The 19775-nt window shown below is 41.5% G+C and overlaps 1 protein-coding gene across 8 annotated transcripts in view; it reads left to right on the forward strand.

Annotated features, from left to right (window-relative positions):
- The window catches only part of sipa1l1 (signal-induced proliferation-associated 1 like 1), a 586476-nt gene that overhangs the window by 319997 nt on the left and 246704 nt on the right, over positions 1-19775 (forward strand). For all 8 annotated transcript variants that reach the window (XM_072486108.1, XM_072486095.1, XM_072486090.1 and 5 more), the window contains one exon: positions 19484-19614. In XM_072486108.1, the coding sequence (XP_072342209.1) occupies positions 19484-19614 (131 nt within the window). The remainder of the gene's footprint in view (positions 1-19483; positions 19615-19775) is intronic.

Here is a 19775-nt window from a genome sequence, read left to right on the forward strand (position 1 = left end):
TGAAATATAGTGACGGACACTAACTTTGAAAGGCACAGCCAAGTACAGGGACGTCCATGCAGTGCAAATACAAAACCAGCTGAAATGACCACAGACTCCCATCTTCACATAAGCATTGTCTGTCCCCTGATATCCTGTAACATCCCATGTATTGCCAGCAATGGGTTTTCATTTTCATATTTTTTTGGACACATGTGAGAGGGAATGGTTTTTGACAGGAATGGAATAACACTGCTCAAGAGAAAGTAAGTTCAAGTTGCCGAGAATAACTTTAATAAGGACACTGGAAGTCCACACCGAGTAAAAATAAGAACAACGTTTTATGTAGGAACAATATATATGCACTTCCTGGTAGATCCCTACTGGGTTCCGGCTTGGTCGGTGCCTTACTGGCCGACTTTCTATGCTCTGGGTAATCGAGATACATCGCCCCTAGCGGGGGTGCTCCTACTCCACAAGAGCAAGGGATAGATGAGCATTCCCACCCCGTTGGTCCCGTCTGGGATATTACATTAACTTTGTAGGATTTGAGGAACAGCAGGGTTCAGTTGAGCACAGCAACTCACTTGCTGCTACTACATTTCCAACCCCATAAGTGGTATGAAGGTTCAGCTGGAGGCTGAGTTCAGCGAGACTGAATGTTTAAATTAAAGAATTTGGTGAGTGAGGGAAATATTAGAGGTTGATCTCGTTATAAAATCTAGTTAGCAATTGTTTTGAAATTTTTTTCCAACTAAGGGGCAATTTAGCGTGGCCAATGCATCTACCTAGCCTGCACATTTTGTGTTGTGGGGGTGGAACCCACGCAGACAGAATGTGCAAACACAACACGGACCGTGACCCGGCGCCGGGATCAAACCAGAGTCCTCGGCACCATGAGGCAGCAGTATTTTTTTCCTAAATTTAGAGTAACCAATTATTTTTATTTTTCCAATTAAGGGGCAATTTAGCGTGGTCAATCCACCTAACCAGCACATCTTTGGGTTGTGGGGGTGAAACCCACGCAGACATGGGGAGAATGTGCAAACTCCACACGAACAGTGACCCAGGGCCGGGATTTGAATCCTGATCCTCAGCGCCGCAGACCCAGTGCGAACCATTGTGCCACATGCCACCCGTGAGGCAGCAGTATTAACCACTGCGCCACCATGCCACCCTTGCAGTTAGCATTTAACTTAACTATAACATTAAATTGAAATTTTATTTTTCATTTTACTCAGTGTAAAGCAAGCTCATTGCAAGAAGCAACTGTGTTTAGCTAACGGGGTAGTTCGAACTGGTACTCTAGCCGGCAGTGGCTGACTCCACTCCCTTGAATCGGAGCTAAAGTAAGTCGCAGGAAACTGAATGCAGCGAAACCAATTGCTGAATCCAGGAATTTGGTAAATTAGTGAACTCCGTGTATTGAGGGTGGAGATGTGTCGAGCCTTTTACAAAAGAGAACTGGTCCAAAGAAACCTGAGAGAGCAGAAGCCAGGAATCGTTAATGAGGTGTGCTGGTAGATGATATGTCCAGTTTTTGAAGTTTGTTTCCCCACACCCTTAAATGGGAGTGGTAGTTTAAACCATTTGGGGGAGACCCAAGTATTATATTTAACTTGCAGTATAACAAGTTTTGTCCATAATCAAATAGTGAATAATCATGGAGTGATATTCTAAACTTGAAACATGATTAGTTTACTTAAAAACAAAATAGTAAGTAATATGTTACAGCAATAGCAGGTGGATATCAGTATTTTCCATGGCAATCACGTTTGCAGTAAGTCTCTGCAACTTGAGGATCTACAGCTCAAGATTTGATGAGTCGGAGACTGAGCTTCAGATGCTGATGCATCAGGGAGGGGAGAGTTACTTGATCACTTTGTTTGAGGAGGGAGTCACACCCCTTAAACCAGGTGCTTCAGATTTGGTCCATGGTCATGGATTGAGACTGTAAAAGAGGCAAGGATGGGAATCCAAAAAGTAGCAATGGAGAAGCCGCGGCTCTTACAATTGTCTAGCAGGTTTGATGTTCTTGCAGCTTGGTGTGCATGAGAGCAGGGCCTGCAGGAAGAATGAGCAACCCGACCACAGTATTGCTGGACACAGGCAGCAATACTGGGGAAAGGCCATCCCATTCTGTTGGGATGGCCTTAACCTGAACTGCATTGGGACTGGTGCCCTGGAGAATCATATAAACCAAGCTATAGAGAGATCTTTAATTAAATAATAGTGGGGAGGGTTCATGTGAGGGGCAATTTGAACAGTTAACCGAGAAAAGGCAAGGCACTTGTGCAGGGTAGCGATATAGGTAATGTTAACCAGAGTCTCATAAGAAGGGGCAGAAAGTAGGGAAAAATTGTTGAAAGAGAAAATTAAATGCTCTTTATTTAAATGCGCGCCACATTTGTAATAAGACGGATGTCATAAAATAAGACGGATAGCACAAATAGAAATAAATGAATATGATATGGCCATTACAAAGATATGGTTGCAAGATCACCGAGACAGAGACTGAATATTTACGGGTACATGACATTTCAGAAGGACGGGGGAAAAAAAAGGCAGGGTAGTTCAGTTAATAAAGGATGCGATCAGTACAGTCAGGAGAAATGATCCTGGTCAGAGGGTCAAAATGTGGAATCAATTTGGATGGGGTTAAGTAATGGGCGAACAAGCCACTGGCGAGAGTGGGTTATTGGCCCGACAGTAGCTACACTGCAGTACAGAGCATAAATCAAGAAATAGGGGGGTTTGTGAGAAGGATACCAGTGGAAGATTTTAATCTTATAGATTGGACAAATCAAATAGGCCTGGAGGATGTGTGCACTAGATAGATTCTTGGAACAACACATTCTGAAATCAACCAGGGAACATGCTATTCCAGACGTTGAAATGTGTAATGAGATAGGATTAATTAATAACCTCCTAATAAAGAATCCTCGAGGCAAGAATGATCATAACATGATAGAATTTCACATTTAATTTGAGGCTGAGCAGTGTGGTTCTGAAACTAGTGTCTTAAACTTAAATAACACAATAACAATGATTCAAAGTCAGAATTGGCTAAAGTGGCATGGGAAAATAAGATTAAAAGTTAAGAGAATGGAGATGCAAAGGCAGACATTTATGGATATGTTTCCTAACTCTTGAGCTATTCCATTGACAAATGTGAGGAAAATGTGAGTTCTTAATATTTTAGCAATATTATTGCCATATTGTCATATACTAGGAAACAAGCTGGTGTGAGAGAGTTTGGCTGTTAACTGGTTTAATTAAACTGGAGACAGCTAGTCAGCAAAGATTCAAACATCAATGTAGGAGGTGTGCTGGCAAGAGGTTGAAATGGCAATGAACAGGGGGCCAGAACATTAGGCAGATCACAGAAGTGATTTTAAAGTTGCCTGTTGGATTTCAAAGGAAAAATATGCAATTGGGAGATTTTAAATGTGGGAGGCAAAATAGTAGGTTTACTTAATACATATAGTAGCCATAGAATAAGTTTTGAAAGATTGATCAATTCTGGGAAGAGGAACTTCTGAAGGATTGTGGACACAATAGAGTGGGAAATCAAAGGGAAAAGATGTATTTAAAGTGAGACTGAAGGCTGTGTGGGTGGCTGTAAGATCATGAACAAGACCTGTGAACATTGGATTTGTCACCACCCTCAAGAGAGGATAGTCTGTGTGAGATTTCCCCTAGAGCAACACCTCCCTACATCTGCACTATTTTCTTTATTTTGAATAAATGTTTAATTTTAATATTTAAAACCACAGAACGTGGTCTGGAACTTTCTTATATTGACTTCAGATAATCCCTCGTATACAAATTGCAAACCATTGCGGCTTGTTCCAAGTTTCCCTTTGGGATTTGGGCAGCCCGGCACTTAACCATCTACGGTGCCACAGCAGGAAGAAAGATGCTGACAAGGATGCACCATCTTTGGCTAACTCGGGAAATTAAAAATGTTATGAAATTGAAAGAAAAGATGTACAATGCTGTGAAGATTAGTGGTCTGCCAAACGATTGGTTAAATTTTAGAAAACCAGAAAAGAACGACGAGATAAAAAAGGAAAGAAATTGGAGTACGAAAAAAACCCAATCAGGAATATAAAATCAGACAGTTAAAAGCTTGATCTGGCACGTCTTGCAGAGATTGCCAGATCATGGATACCACCATTACACGTGAGAACACCACCCACCAGGTACGCGGTACATACTCGTGCGACTCGGCCAACGTTGTCTACCTCATACGCTGCAGGAAAGGATGTCCCGAAGCATGGTACATTTGCGAGACCATGCAGACGCTGCGACAACAAATGAACGGACATCGCGCGACAATCACGGGGCAGGAATGTTTCTTTCCAGTCGGTGAACACTTCAGCAGTCAAGGGCATTCAGCCTCTGATCTCCGGGTAAGCGTTCTCCAAGGCGACCTTCAGGACGCGCGACAACGCAGAATCGCCGAGCAGAAACTTATAGCCAAGTTCCGCACACATGAGTGCGGCCTCAACCGGGACCTGGGATTCATGTCGCATTACATTCATCCCCCACCATCTGGCCTGCGAAATCCTACCAACTGTCCTGGCTTGACACAATTTACACCTCTTTAACCTGGGGTTAACCCATCTCTGGATCTGTAATGATTTAATCACCTGCTAATGCTCTCATTCCAAGCATTGTCTGGCATCTTTGAATTTGTCTATATATATGTTTCTGGAACATACTTCTTCATTCACCTGAGGAAGGAACAGTGCTCCGAAAACTAGTGGCATTGAAACAAACCTGTTGGACTTTAACGTGGTGTTGTAAGACTTCTTTCTGTGCTCACCCCAGTCCAACGCCTGCATCTCCACATCTTAAAAGAAGTGGCTGCATTGGGTGTAATCTTCCAAATTCCCTAGAATCTGGAAAGGTTCCAGCTAATTGGAAAACTGCAAATGTAACACCATTATTCAAGAAAGGAGAGAGACCAAAAGCAGGAAATCTTAGGCCAGTTTGTGCAACACCGGTCAGTGAGAAAATGCTAGAATCCATTATTTAGGATGTAGCAGGACATTCATAACATGGCCAGGCAGAGTCAATATAGTTTTGTGAAAGAGAAATAGTGTTTGACAAATTTGTTTGTGTTCTTTGAGGAAAAACGGGAAAGGTGGCCAGTTCATGGTTTACAAGGGAAATAAAAATGACTGGAAAAATCCCTTGAGGTACGTGAAGTGAAAAAGATTGTTGAAGACAAATGTAGGACCCATCCAGTCAGAAACAGGCATTTATCATGGGGGACGTACTTTGGTTCTGTAATATGGTATGTAATATGGAGCATGTAATATGAAAAAACATACCAGAACTGTTGGGGAACACCGGGTTTAGTGAGAGGGAGGAACTGAAGGAGATCAGTATTAGTAGAGAAATGGTGTTGGGGAGTGAAGATTGATAAATCCCCAGGGCCTGATAATCTACATCCCAGAGTACTTAGAAAGTGGCTCTAGAAATAGTGGCTGCATTGGCGGTCATCTTTCAAGATTCAATAGGCTCTGGAACAGTTCCTACAGATTAAGGTTAGCTAATGTAACGCCACTATTTAAAAAGGGAGATAGAGAGAAAACAGAGAATTATAGACTAGTACACCTGAAGTTGGTAGTGGGGGGAATTTTAGAATCCATTATCAAAGATTTTATGGCAAAGCACTTTGAAAACAGTGGCAGGATCGGACTGCGTCAGCATGGATTTATGAAGGGGAAATCGTACTTACCAAATCTACTGGAATCCTTCGAGGATGTAACTAGTAGAGTTCGTGAGCGGGAGGCAGTCCCACATAAGAGATTTGCACGTAACATTGAAGCACATGGGATTAGGGATAGTGTATTGCGATGGATGGAAAACTGGTTGGCAGACCGGAAACGAAGAGTAGGAATTAACAGGTCTTTTTTCCAAATGGCAGTCAGTGATTAGTGGAGTACCGCATGGATCGATGGGGGCTGGGACCCCAGCTATTCACAATATACATTGATAATTTAGATGGGGCGGCACAGTGACGCAGTGGTTAGCACTGCTGCCTCAAGGCGCCGAAGTGCCAGGTTCGATCCAAGCTCTGGGTCACAGTCCGTGTGGAGTTTGCACATTCTCCCTGTGTCAGTGTGGGTCTCACCCCCACAACCCAAAAGAAGTGCAAGGTAGGTGCATTGGCCATGCTAAATAGCCCCTTAATTGGAAAAAAAAATTGGATACTCTAAATTTTTTTTTAAATTAATGATTTCGATGAGGGAACAAAATGTAATATCGCCAGATTTGCAGATGACACAAATCTGGGTCCCCGACCCTGACGACAGGTGAAGGGGCACAAAGGATATTTGGAGGGGGGGGGGGGGGGGGAGAGGCGGGAACAGGCTATTGAGTTTGATGATCAGCCATGATCACAATGAATGACGGAGCAGACTCGAAGGGCTGAATGGCCTCCTCCTATTTTCTATGTAATATGGAGTATGGATAAATGGGAATTTGTAGATGTTATGCATTTGGATTTTGAAAAGCACTTGATAAGATGCCATGTAAAAAGTTATGCAAAAGAGCTGATTGTGTTGGAAGTGACATATTGGCATGGATGCAGACTCGGGATAAATGTGTAATTTTCAGGTTGGCAAAATAACTAATGGAGTGCCACCGTGATCAGTGCTGGGGCCTCAACTATTTTGATGTATATTAATGACTTGGATGAAGAGAACGACTCTTGTAATCAAATTTACTGATGACGCAAAAATAGATAGGAAAACCCAGTTGTGACGAGGATACAAAAGAGTTTTCATAGTGATATTGGTTGGTTAAAGTGACTGGGCAGAAATTTGGCAGGTGGAGTATAATGTGAGGTTGTCAACTTGGCAGGATTATTTAAATAGAGACTGTAGGGCGATCTGGGTGTCTTTGTACTTGAACCACAAAGTTAGTACAGTAATTAATTAGGAAGGCAAATGGAATGTTGGCCGTTATTGCAAGGGAATAGAGTGCAGAAGTAGGGAGTTGTTGCTACAACTGTACAGGACATTGGTCAGACCGCATCTTGAAGTCCTGTGTACAGTTTTAGTTGTCTTATTTAAGGAGGGATATACTTGTATTGAAAGCAATTCAAAGAAGATTCACTAGGCTGATTCCAGTATAATTGTGTGTCTTTTGAGGGAAAAGCTGAGCAATTTGGGCCTATCCTCCTTAAGAGTTTAGAAGAATGGGAGGTGATCTTATTGAAACAGGAGATTCTGAGAGAGCTTGACAGGATAGATGCTTGAGGGTGTTTCCATTCTTGGGAGAACCTAGAACTTGGGCACAGTTTAAACATAACTGGTCTCGCATTCAAGACCAAGAAGACGAGGGATGTCCTCTCTCTTGGGTCATTGGCCTTTGGAGTTCTCTTTCACAGAGAGAAGTGGAATCTGAGTCATTGAATATATCCAATGAATTAAACTGAGTTAGAGTTTTGATTGTCAGTGGAGTCGAGAGTTAAGGGGGACAGGCAGGAAAGTGGAAATAAGGCCACAATCAGATCAGCCCTGATGGTATTGAATGTCAGAGCAGGCTTAATGGGCCGAATGGCCCACTCCTATTTCTTGCGATACTATGATATGATCTTATTTCTTTTCTATTCTTCCTTCCTCTCCATATTTAGGCATCAGAGCTAAATAGTGCACGCTTGCATGATATTTTGGGTATCATCCATGGCTCAATTGGTATCATTCTCACCTCAAAAGTTCCAAATTCAAGACCCATTTACAGGAGTTGAGCACAAAAATTACAGCTAACATTCCAGTGCAGGATGAGACATTAATCTGAGGGCCCAAATGCTCGCCCAGGTAGATATTAAAGATCTTGTGGCACAATTTTGACGAAGAGCAGGAGAATTATCGCCTGGCCAATATTTATCCCTCAATCAACATCGCACGCTAAATTGCCCCTTGGAAAAAAAAATTGGGTTCTAAGTTTATGTTTTAAAAGAAGTAAAAAGAAAAAGACCCTTAAGAGTCCAAAATGGGAGAATTTATAATGGAGAATAAGGAAATGGCAGAGCAACTAACCAACTTCTTTAGTTCTATCTTCACAGATGACGACACGTATAGCTTCCTAGAAATGCCAGTGAACCAAGTGTCCAGTGAGATGGAGGAATTGGAGGAAACATAGTATTAGTGAAATAAAATGCTGGAGCAATCAATGTGCCTGAAAGCTGATAAATCCCTAGGGCCTGATAATCTACACCACCAAGTACTAAAGGAGATGGCCATGGATATAGTGGATGTTTTGGTTGTCATCCAAAATTCTGTAGGTTCGGGAACAGTCCTGGCAGATTGGAGGGTGGCTAATGTCACCACGGTATTTAAAAAAGGAGTGGGGGACAAAACAGGAAATAACATACCTGTTAACCTAACATCCGTAGTCGGGAAAATGCTCGAGCCTAATATAAAGGGTGTGATAACAGGACATTTAAATATCAACGCAATTAGACAAAGTCAACATAGATTTATGAAAGGGATATTATGTTTGACAAACCTACTGGAGTGTTTTGAGGATGTAACTAGTAGAATAGATTAGGGAGAACCAGCAGATGTGGTGTATTTGGATTTTCAAAAACTTTTGATAACGTCCCACATAAGAAGATAGTGTGCAAAATTAAAGCACATGGGATTGGAATTTATCTTGGCATAGATTAAGAATTGGTTAGAAGACAGGAAACAGAGTAGGGGTAAATGAGTATTTTTCGGAGTAGCAGCAGGTGATGACTCGTGGGGTACCGCAGGGATGGGTGCATGGGTCCCAGCAATTCACAGTATATGTCAGTGATTTGGCTGAGTGAACCAAATGTAATATTTCCAAGTTTGCTGACGGCACAAAACTAGGTGAGAATGCGAGTGGTAAGAAGGATGTTAAAAGACTTCAAGGCAATTTAAACCAGTTTAATGAGTGGGAAAATACATGGCAGATGCAGTATAAAGTGGATACGTATGACGTTATCCACTGCGGTAGAAAAAACAGATTGGCAGAGTATTATTTAAATAGTGATAGATTGGGAAATGTTAATGTACAAAGGGACCAGATTATCCTTGCACACCAGTCACTGAAACCAACAATGCAGGTGCAACAAGCAGTTAGGAAGGCAAATTGTATGTTGGCCTTCATTGCAAGAGGATTTGGGGGACAGGAGCATGGATGTCTTGCTGCAGCTGTGCAAGGCCTTGGTGAGACCGCATCTGAAGTATTGTGTGCAGTTTTGGTCTCCTTACCTAAGAAAGGATACACTTGGCATTGAGGAGGCGCAGTGAAGGTTCAACAGACCTGGCAGGATTTGTGTATGAGAAGAGATTATGTTGATTAGGCCTGCATTCACTGGAGTTTAGAAGAATGGGAGGGGATCTCATTGAATCATAAAACGCTGACAGGGCTGAACGGGTTGGGGGGAGGGGGGGGGGGGGGTAGGCACGCACGTGGGGGGTATCCAGAACAAGGGGTCACAGTCTCTGGTTACAGGGTAGGCCACATGGAACTGATATGAGGAAAAACCTGTTCATTCAAGTGGTGGTGAACCTGTGGAATTCTCATCCACAGATGGCTGTGAAGGGCAAGTCACTGAATATATTTAAAAGGGAAAAGATAGATTTCTCGACAGCAAATGCATCAAGGGGTATGGGGAGAGAGTGGGAGTCTGGTGTTGAGATAGAGGATCAGCCATGACCATACTGAAAAGTGGAGAGAGCCCACGGAGCTGATTGGCCTGCTCCTATTTTCTATGTTTCAGTCACGTTCCAGAAGACAAATCTTTTTGTTGCTTAATGTTAATAAATGGGATTTGCGTGCGTCACCACTGATAAATTGTACTTTGCTTGCAATCACAACAATTATTTAATCATGAAATAAGTGCTTCATTTCATTGTGTTTTCTCCCTACTCATCCCCTGACGGTGCTGACTTGAGTTGGAGCACAGCTCTCCAGATTTCGCTTAAATGGCCTCCCTTCTTGCTTGCCTCTTGATAGTGAATCCAAATGGAGGAGTGCTTCACAGCAAAACCCACTGCATCCTTGCTTATGCTTGCATTTTTATCAGGGGCCCATAGACTGAGAATGGTGAATCACTTCAGTATAGCTCAAGGATTGAATTTAGGCTGCTGCTTTGCATCGCCCAATGCCAATTAATTTATCCATTGACTCGTTCAATAAACGCAAAAGTGTTTTGTCAATTCTCAAGCTGCTGGGACATAGTGTGAAAAATTGATTTTCATTTACAATTCCTAATTTCTCTTGTTCTGTCTGTGGAGGCTTCCTGGACTATTTTATCTGCAATTGTGTCATTTGATCGAATATAATAGTAAATGAGATATTCTACATTAACGTGGCCCAGCGCTGTTAACCTAGATATATCACTAACTCAGTGCAGGCTTTAACATTGATGGAATGTAGCCTCAGAAGGAAACAACTCTATTTTCTACTCATTCAGATTCTTTATTGTGTTATATTTTGGTTTTTATTCAAAAATGCCAGTTCTGAGCCCTGAATGGGAGAGAACTGTTTAGAAAATACTTAAGTATTTGCCTCCTTTCTACTCTTTGCATCGGATTTGGTTGAGTGGCATTTATCCAGAGCCAGTCTATCCCATGATGGGATGTTTATTTTCGAAGACTTTGGCCGGAATTCTTCGGTTATTGCAATTCACCTTTCCTGCTAGCCACGCACCCCCACCCGCGGATTTCCCGGCAGCGTGGGTGGTTCCGCTGAGAAATACCATTGACAAGTGGCGGGAAGATTTAATTCCACCGCCAGCCGGGTGGCCGTGAAACACGGGACCAGAGAATCCCGCCCTTCATCAATCAAATCAATTTATCCCCATTTATCCCGTACCAACCTCCCGAAACAGGCGCCGGAATGTGGCGACTAGGGGCTTTTCACAGTAACTTAATTTGAAGCCTACTTGTGACAATAAGCGATTTTCATTTCATTTTTCATTTCATTTCATTGAAAAATCTGCTTGCATGAGGTTAGTTTTCTGGGATTGTACAGAGGGAAGCAGAGTCAATGTTGCAATGAAAAGTAAACTTGGTTTCTGTCTTCACAGATGCTGCCTGACCTGAGTTTTTTCAGCATTTCCTTTTCTTATTTCAGGTTTTCAGCTTCTGCGGTGCTTTGCCTTCGTAGAATGAAAACATTTGATGATTTAGTTTTTAAACTGTTTTGATGAATTGCTCCCACTCCCTCGGCCCAGCTTCACAAACCTACAGCAGGGCAGAGAAATCTTTTCAACAATGCAAATCTATTTAAAATGACTCGCATGTACAAAACCTTTTGAGAACAGCCACAGGGGTCTTACCAATTCTGAAACTATTCAGTTTGCTTTTAGAAACAGCTACAAGGATGTCTAATTTGGAATTTAATGATTTTGATTTTGTCTGTCTTTGGGGCCAGAGGAGGACTTGGCAGCTGCAGGAAATTATCAAAACAATTATTTTAAAATCAACACGTTGAATGATTTCAAATTGAAAGCATGTCTCTATCCTCTCCGTCTCATCATTTGATCAGATTATAGAACCTCAGCAGTTTCTGAATGTAGAGCATGAGGCCTCTATTTTTTTAGATGCTGCTTGCTGCTTCTTTCAAGTGGCACTGCCTCGCATGTTGTGCCATTTCAGCGCCCACTTTCTGCCTTACTGTGACGAAAGAAATATTTATTTCTCTACCTTTCCGATGTTGATTAGTGCAACATCCCGGCCCCTTTTGAAATCCATGTGTTTTTGTTTGAAACAAGTTAGGAGTGCAGCCTCATATTAATGTTATTGAAGGACTCTCATTAACAGTATGTGCCGAACCGGTGTTTCTTACTAATCTCACAGTAATTAATTTAGGCAAGAGCTTAATTCTTGAGAGAATGTGATCATGTGAGCCATTAGGAACATACTGGCCATCGCTGTACACCACAATTTCTGTTGTCACCAAAAACAAATTATAAGCAGCCCATATGGATCCTATAATATGTATTTAAATTACTGATGAGCTACTTTTTGTATTTGGGTAAAAATAAATGATGTGATAAATAATGCAGCTCATGATCCCATTTAACCCCTGAATGAAATTAACCTTTGGTCACTTTCCTCTCCTGCAAATAGTGTATATTTTTATCTTTACCATTTTCCCTTGATCTTTAATTAGCATTTTTGAGAACTCTTTTGGCAAATGTTCTCGCAGGCTTTGTGATACAGTTAAACATTGGCTATCACATCAGTCCTCTGTAAATAATGCGGGTCCTCTACAGTAATAGACTTTGTAACTTCTACTAAACTAGTTTCAGGGCTGCTTATATGTGGGGAAAAGAACCTGACCTATTTTTACGCAGCATAGGCATAGCTCCTTTTATATTTCAGTGAGTTTACCATCTGTCTTCTTCTTGCACCATCAATCTTACTCCTTGTCATTTACCCCTGCTGTTGACAACTTTGCTGTTCCTTTAATGAAATCGGAATTCACTGTTTAAATAAAATGCTCACACAAGATTTCTGAAGTAGACTGAGTGTAAGAGGGAGGCCGAGCTTGCATGTATATAAAGCTTTTCATCTGGATGGTCCGAAGTTCTTTGCAGCCAGTGAGTTGCTTTTTAAATTTACCCACCATCAGCATTCACGGCCATCAATTTGTACACCGCAAAAATTCCACAAGTAGTAATGATTTAATTTAGATAATTAAACAGTTTGGTGTTGAGTGAGGGATACGTATTGGACAGAGCACTGGAATAATGCTCCATTGCACTTTAAATAGTGCCATGCCTTTGTTTTCATCCTCCTGGCCTCTTCTGAAAGACAGCACCTCCAAAAAAGCAGTACTCCCTCAGTACGTCAATGAAGTGTCCATCGAAATTCAGTGATCAAATAATGCAGTGGAATTTGAATCATTGGTCCTGACAAAGGTATGAGTCCTGTAATTGAGCCAACCCAACACTTTATAGTTTATCATATTATTAAACTTGTGGAAAGGAGGTTTGAATATATTGCTTGAGACTTTTTATTTCAATTTTGTGGAGCCTAGCTAAGTAGCAACCAGCTGATTACCCACACTTGTCCTGCTGGGTGTGCTGAACCGTGATCAGAAGCAGAAACTCTGGTTAATTTTCACAATGCTCTTGTTTCAAATCAAATAAAATGCCAGGCGTGTAAAAATCAGACTTCTGTGGCATATAAATTCAATGCCACTCCAGGATAAAAAATTACCTGAGTCATCGTCACTTCTGCTTTATGGTAGGATGGTCGGTTTTGTAAAATTAAGTTCTTTGCTAAATGATTATAATTTTTTTAATAAATTGAAAGCTTATTTAAAGCAATTATTTGGTTCTTTTTTAAAAAAGGGCATTGGTAATATTGTAGTGTTCTGACACTGGATAAATCTTTGATACTAGTGCAGCTTTGTACTATTCCTCACTATTCTTACAAAAGCACTGACGTGGGTAAATCTCCACCTCTGGTACATTGGGCATAACATCTGAGAGCTGAAAGTAACTGTCAGCAAGTTCTTCAGCAGTGGAGGACAAATTAGCTATGCCCAAGACTGTCCATCTGTCATCCAGACCATTGTTGCACTTGATCAACTGCAGGCACCCTATCTGATTTGTACTTCCAGCTCAAAATGAATCCAAGATATTTCAGGTCTTTAAACTAGTTTAAAAACCTCCTCACTGTCGAGGCAGCCCTTTTAACTTATTTAATAACATTTCGCCTCATATTCAACCTGGAGTATTTTGAATCTGTTTTTTTTTTCTTTATTTGTTTTTTTGTAAACTTAATTACCCAATTAATTTTTTCCAATTAAGGGGCAATTTAACGTGGCCAATCCACCTACCCTGCACACCTTTTGGGTTGTGGGGGCGAAATCCATGCAAACACTGGGGGGAATGTGCAAACTCCACACAGACAGTGACCCAGAGCTGGGGTCGAACCTGTGACCTCGACGGCGTGAGGCAGCAGTGCTAACCACTGTGCCAGCCGTGCTGCCCCTGGAATCTGAATGTTAATGCATTATTGTGCCCTCCTTTAAATTATTTCAGTGAATGCAGGAAATGTGAATTTTGTTTCTCGTTCCCACCCATCCTCCAATTCGCTTCCTCCCCACCCTCCTCCTTTCTTGGGACTGGCCTGCTGGGATATAGAGCTAAGAATAGAGAGATACATAACCCAATTGTCACTTCAGCCAGCTATTCAGTCCAATCTGTCTTCCTTGATTAAGATTAGTACACCTAGGTTTCTTAATCCTTCCCTGCGGTCACCAAAATATTTTATCACTAATCCTGCACAGAACCAGGGTGTTGAACGTGGATCCACCTTGTCGGTATGACTTTATGCCACATTCTTAGGATGAACATGAAAACCCTCATGGCCCAACATAGATGTAGAGAAATAATTTCCGTTTCAGCTGACTAAAAGAAAACTCTGTAGATCAAATCTTGCCAAGCCGTTTATTAGCTGGAATGCAGTTCATTGTCATCATAGCCATGGATAATGCATCTGGATGAAGATCTAAAACTAATATATCATCTAACAGATGCAATTACTTGAATTAACCGTGAGACTCAAAAGTCACAAAACATGCCTAATTTTAGATCTCCCTCTTTCCAAGACCTTTCCAATGGCTGGCAAGTAATGCATACCTTCAAATTTGAGCAAACACCATGTCTAAAGAACAGTTATGCTGACAGAATAATTGTACCTACTTTTTACTTGTCTCACACTCCTCCACAACTCCATATTATAAGGTTGGCGGTCTCTGTGCCGCCTACATTTCATTTAATTTCAAACCTTGTTCTGATGTATATGGTAGAAGACCAGGTTAGATGTTTTTAAAAACTGGCTGTATTGCCAAAAGAAGACTTCAAATCTAATACATGCTGCACCCCTTATCCAGTCTGGTACGCCTCAATTTTCTGCTCTCTCTTCCCTATGAAGCTTAACATGCCACAAATAAGTTAAGGGCTTCCTCCAGTCTATTTTTAGTTCTAATAACTAAACAAAATACGCTTTTTGTCACTCAGCAGTCCTGCAAGTTATAATTTAATTCTGTCGACTGTGGCAATCATGGACAGAGCCATTGTTTTACGTGATAACAGAAAATGCTAGAAATACTAATAAGGTCAGGTAGCATCTGTGGAGAGAGGAATTGATTTAAGATTTCAGGCTGGTGACCATTCATCATGAGATGTTTTGCTCCTATAGATAAGATTTTCAACTCTGAAAGACTAATCTTCAAGAATATTGGTTTTCTGACAGCTTGTCGCATTTGGGTATTAGGAACTGATTGTCAAGAACAATCCTACTTTATTGCTGTATCATTGGTACTGATGGCCAAGGTAGAGTCATGAACAATTTTTTAAAAGAGTTAATTTACTCCTACCCTTGCAGCACCTGATTTTTTGTTTCTTTTTTTCTCACCGCTGAACTCGTAGAGGGTTGTCAATAAACATCTAGTGTTCTACGTGACAGACATGGATTTGATTCCAGCACTTAGTCAAGTGGATCTCCAGGGAACCAGCAGCGGCAGTATCATTAAGTAGGGAGAGCAACCAAATTCTGACAGACAGCAAACTAGGCAGCAAAGTCAACTGAATCCCTTCATTTTTAACTTGGAATTTTAGAGTTACTGAAATAATTGTTAGGGACATTCACATGGGATTAAGGAAGAAACTGAAATATAGGGTGCGATCTACCTGAATTGGGACAGAGTCTCGTTGCGCAAGATCGTAGCGGAGCACCGAGTAACACCCTGCTATCTAACGTCCATCTGAGTAGATTGGGGGCCTCAGCCGATGAGGCTGCACTTAGCCCCATTTACTGCCCTGAGGAATGCTGCTCGATTTTAAATGGCGTCCCAATCTCTCAAGCCTCCGTGCGACCCCTGAACCCCCCAACTTACTATAAGGGTGCCATCCCATGTGGTCCCCATTTGTTGCGAACCGTACGAATGGCGCACGCCCGGTGTCTCCAAGGCGAAGGGGTTAGATCCCATGCCTTGGGTAGATATTGGGTGTTGTGTTATGCTGCTTCGGGTAACACAGGCTGCAACTTGATGCAGTCTTAACTAAAGGATGCTCCAGACTCTGAAATGTGTTCAACGTGTTTATTGAACTATTAACACAGTTCTCAAATGAGTTCGACTCTCTGCTAATCTAACTGCAGTGACTCAGTCTAACTGTATCAGCTTGCTCTAAGCCACATGCTGGGGTGTGATGCTGCTATCAACCCTGTCTAACTCTCTCGATGTCTGTCTGTGGAAAGAGGCAGGGTGTGAGTGCCTCATCCCTTTTATAGTGTTTATGTCATGCCCCCTTGTGGTGATGCCACCTCAGAGTGTCCTGACTGCCCATTGGTTGTGTCCTATTCTGAGTGTTCATTGGTTGCACGTTTGCATATCATGACATTGGGAACGCATATTAAAATGAGACTAGCTGATGCACTCTAATATGCAAATTTGCCCAAAGGTGATCCGCCCATCATGGGCGGGAGTCATATTGTGACATCTCGTGAGGCACGGTGAGCCGGGTAGATCCCGTAAGTGGGATCTTGTGTTGCGCCGTGCTGGTTTTTGCCACAAAGAAACCAGTAGATCCCGCCCATGATCTAAGAAATTTTTTTTTAAATGTAGAATTTAAAAAAAATTATAATTGAGGAACTGGGCGTTCAACAAATATAAAAATACTGTTTCACGGCCAGCGAAGCTGTTTAGTAGTAATTATGAACTTAGTACACTGTTAAAAGCTCAGTTACACCTCATTGACAGGTGAAACTCTTTTCTCGGGATTTCAGACAGTAATAGTACATGGACGTTCTCGTCCATTCCATGACTTTTAATTGTTTTCGGAAGGACCTCATGTACATGCCGTTTTGCAAAGCATAGACTCATTGACAACAATTTATGGTTTTCCGTGTTTAACTGTGCATGTGTGGACTCCAGAAGTCACTGTTAGTTTCAGAGGACTAATGGTGGTGAATGCTGATCACTACTGTAAAATCCATGTTTTATTCTTTCCACTTCCATATGTTGCTATCCTCCTCCATCTGTGCAGGTTTATCTGTGGTTGACCAACGTTTTCACATAATGCAAGATTTTACTTTGTGATGGTGTAACATTGACTGCCACAAATTAGCGGACTATTTAGCCTCACTCGTGATTATTATTTCCAATCAGAAGAGGTGTAAACAGGCTGCCACTTTACTGCCACAGGCTGCCTATCTTGCGCTATTACCGTAAAGTCAAAATTAGCCCCTTGGAGCCACTCTAACCAGAGCCGAGATTGTAACCAATTATTTTTCCCTCCTCTGAGGGAGACTTCTCCACAAAGTCAAAGGCATTCCATCTCATTCTGTTTCCCTGTCAGCAACAAGGTAAGTTGATCCAAGTAGACAACTGATTGAACTCTATAGCAGTCCTCTGATTGGAAAGCCAACAGAGTGATTGCAGATGTTATGAGGTCGTTTTAAAATAGGCCCATAAATATGTGACAGTAAAATGTAGTTTACTGCTCCAGCAGAGGGACAACCAGCTGAATGGCTTCCCTCCTGTGCTGTAATCTTATGTATTTCTGCAATATGTCGAAGATGAGTTCAAGCTTCAGTTCAGCTTTGCCTTCTTATTGAAAGAGTGTAAATCTATAAGAACCAGAGAAATTACGTTCATGAACATAAATTACATTGCTGAGGTGGAGAGTGCATTTATTTTCACATCTTATATCTATTCATACCTTAGTACAGACTGTTGAGGTTAACACCGACATGGTTTGGGATGGAATAAGAATTAGTGAATTGGAATCATCAAATAATACAGCAGAGAAGAGGCCATTTAGTCCATTACATCTGTTCCAAAGCATCCAACTAATTCCACTCCCCTGTTTTTTCCCCGCCTTTTACCAAGCTTCTAATCAGCATACTTATCACAATCTTTTGGTTTCATATTTCTTTGCCATGTACGCCTGTGAAGCATTTGGGATGATTTTCTATATTGAAGGGTGCTCATAAATGCAAGTTAATGTAGTGATAGCTAGTTAGAGCATTTGCAGAGCCAATGAAAGTGGAATACAGCAACTTCTCAGGGCTGTTTAGCACAGGGCTAAATAGCTGGCTTTTAAAGCAGACCAAGGCATGGTTCAATTACCGTACCAGCCTCCCCGAACAGGGCGCGGAATGTGGTGACTACGGGCTTTTCACAGTAACTTCATTTGAAGCCTACTTGTGACAAGCGATTTTCATTTCATTTCCCCTACCCAACAGAATTATTTTCATCCACTGTGTTATCAGATGCATGTGTGGGGGAGGGAAATTGATGTATTTTCTTTGTTCAATGTGTAGTTTCATCCCTTTTGAGTTCAGAAGGAATGATTAGTAAGACTTTAAGGAGCTGTTCGATTTTGCTGTGGATTTCACAAAGTCACCGTTTTCAGGAAATGGCTTCTTTCAGGATGTCATTGGTGAAAGTTTTAGGAGCAGTTCAATCATGGGTAGTATGTAGCAGAAGGAGATGGTTGTAAACTGGAGTTTCAAAATAGGGCTGGGGAGACAGCAGGTGGGGAAAAAAATACTAATTTTAATGGGAACGTAGGAGCAGGAGTAGGTCATTCGCCTGTTCCGCAATTAAACTAAATCATGGCTGATTATTGACCTAAGCGCTGTTTTCACACGCCTATCCCCATATCTCTTGATGCCATTAGTATCCACAAATCTATCAATCTCTGTCTTGAACATACTCTCTAACTGAGCTCTCACAGCCTCTGTGGTAATGAATTCCAAAGATTCACAGCCTCTGAATGAAGAAATAACTCTTCAGCTCAATGTTGAATTCCTTTCCGCTTATGTATCCCCTGCTTCTAGATGCCCCCCCCCAGTCAGGGAACACATCCTTTCTGCATCTACCCTCAAGACGATTGTAAGTTTCAATTCACTCTTCTCAACTCTAAAGAATACAGGCCCAGTCTCCTCAATCTCTCCTTGTAGCACAGTCTCACCATTCCGGGGATTAGTCTGGTGAACTCCCTCGATGCAAAGTGTGTCCTTCCATGGGTAAGGGGCCCAAGCTGTGCACAATACTCCAGGTGTGATCTAATCAAGGTTCTATACAATTGAAGCAAGACATACTCTTAAAAGCAGTGCATTAGAGGTTATGTGCTTGAGAAGCAATTTATCTCTTCATTTCTAACCTGTGATGTTGTAAGTCGGTGCCTATGATTAATGAAACAGGATGGACAAATTATTTTATTTATCAGCTCAATGCAGTTATTATGTAGATCATTTAAATTTCCATCGCTGTACCTCGACTGGATGGCTTATGTACTTTGTCCTCATCCATGATTGCGTTGTGCATCAGCAACCAAAGTTTCTTTCAGTGCTAATTGTAACCCAATGGACATTTGACAATACTAATCCTGCATTCAGATTTCTGTGCTGATAATAGGTGAAACTGATTGTTTCATGGATTGATTTTTTGTTGTTGTTGATTTTAATTGATTTTTTCTCAGAACACTCAAACTACTTTGGGGTGGATGAAAATCTGGGCCCTGTGGCGGTGAGCATTAGACGGGAAAGGCTGGAGGACAGTAAAGAGCATGGAGCTCAATACAACTACCGGACCATCCTTAGAACAAGTGAGGTGAGATCAATGAAATCTACTTGTATCTGACTCGAGTAAATATTTAGTTATATTGGTTTTAAAAATGCTGATCAGGATTACCACAAAGTTTCAAGAGACATGTATACTTAATTGGTGTTTTCTTTGTTCCCAAATTCTTTATCCCCTAAAAAAGATTTCCA

The sequence above is a fragment of the Scyliorhinus torazame genome, chromosome 2 (genome assembly GCF_047496885.1).
Source record: "Scyliorhinus torazame isolate Kashiwa2021f chromosome 2, sScyTor2.1, whole genome shotgun sequence".
Taxonomy (NCBI): domain Eukaryota; kingdom Metazoa; phylum Chordata; class Chondrichthyes; order Carcharhiniformes; family Scyliorhinidae; genus Scyliorhinus; species Scyliorhinus torazame.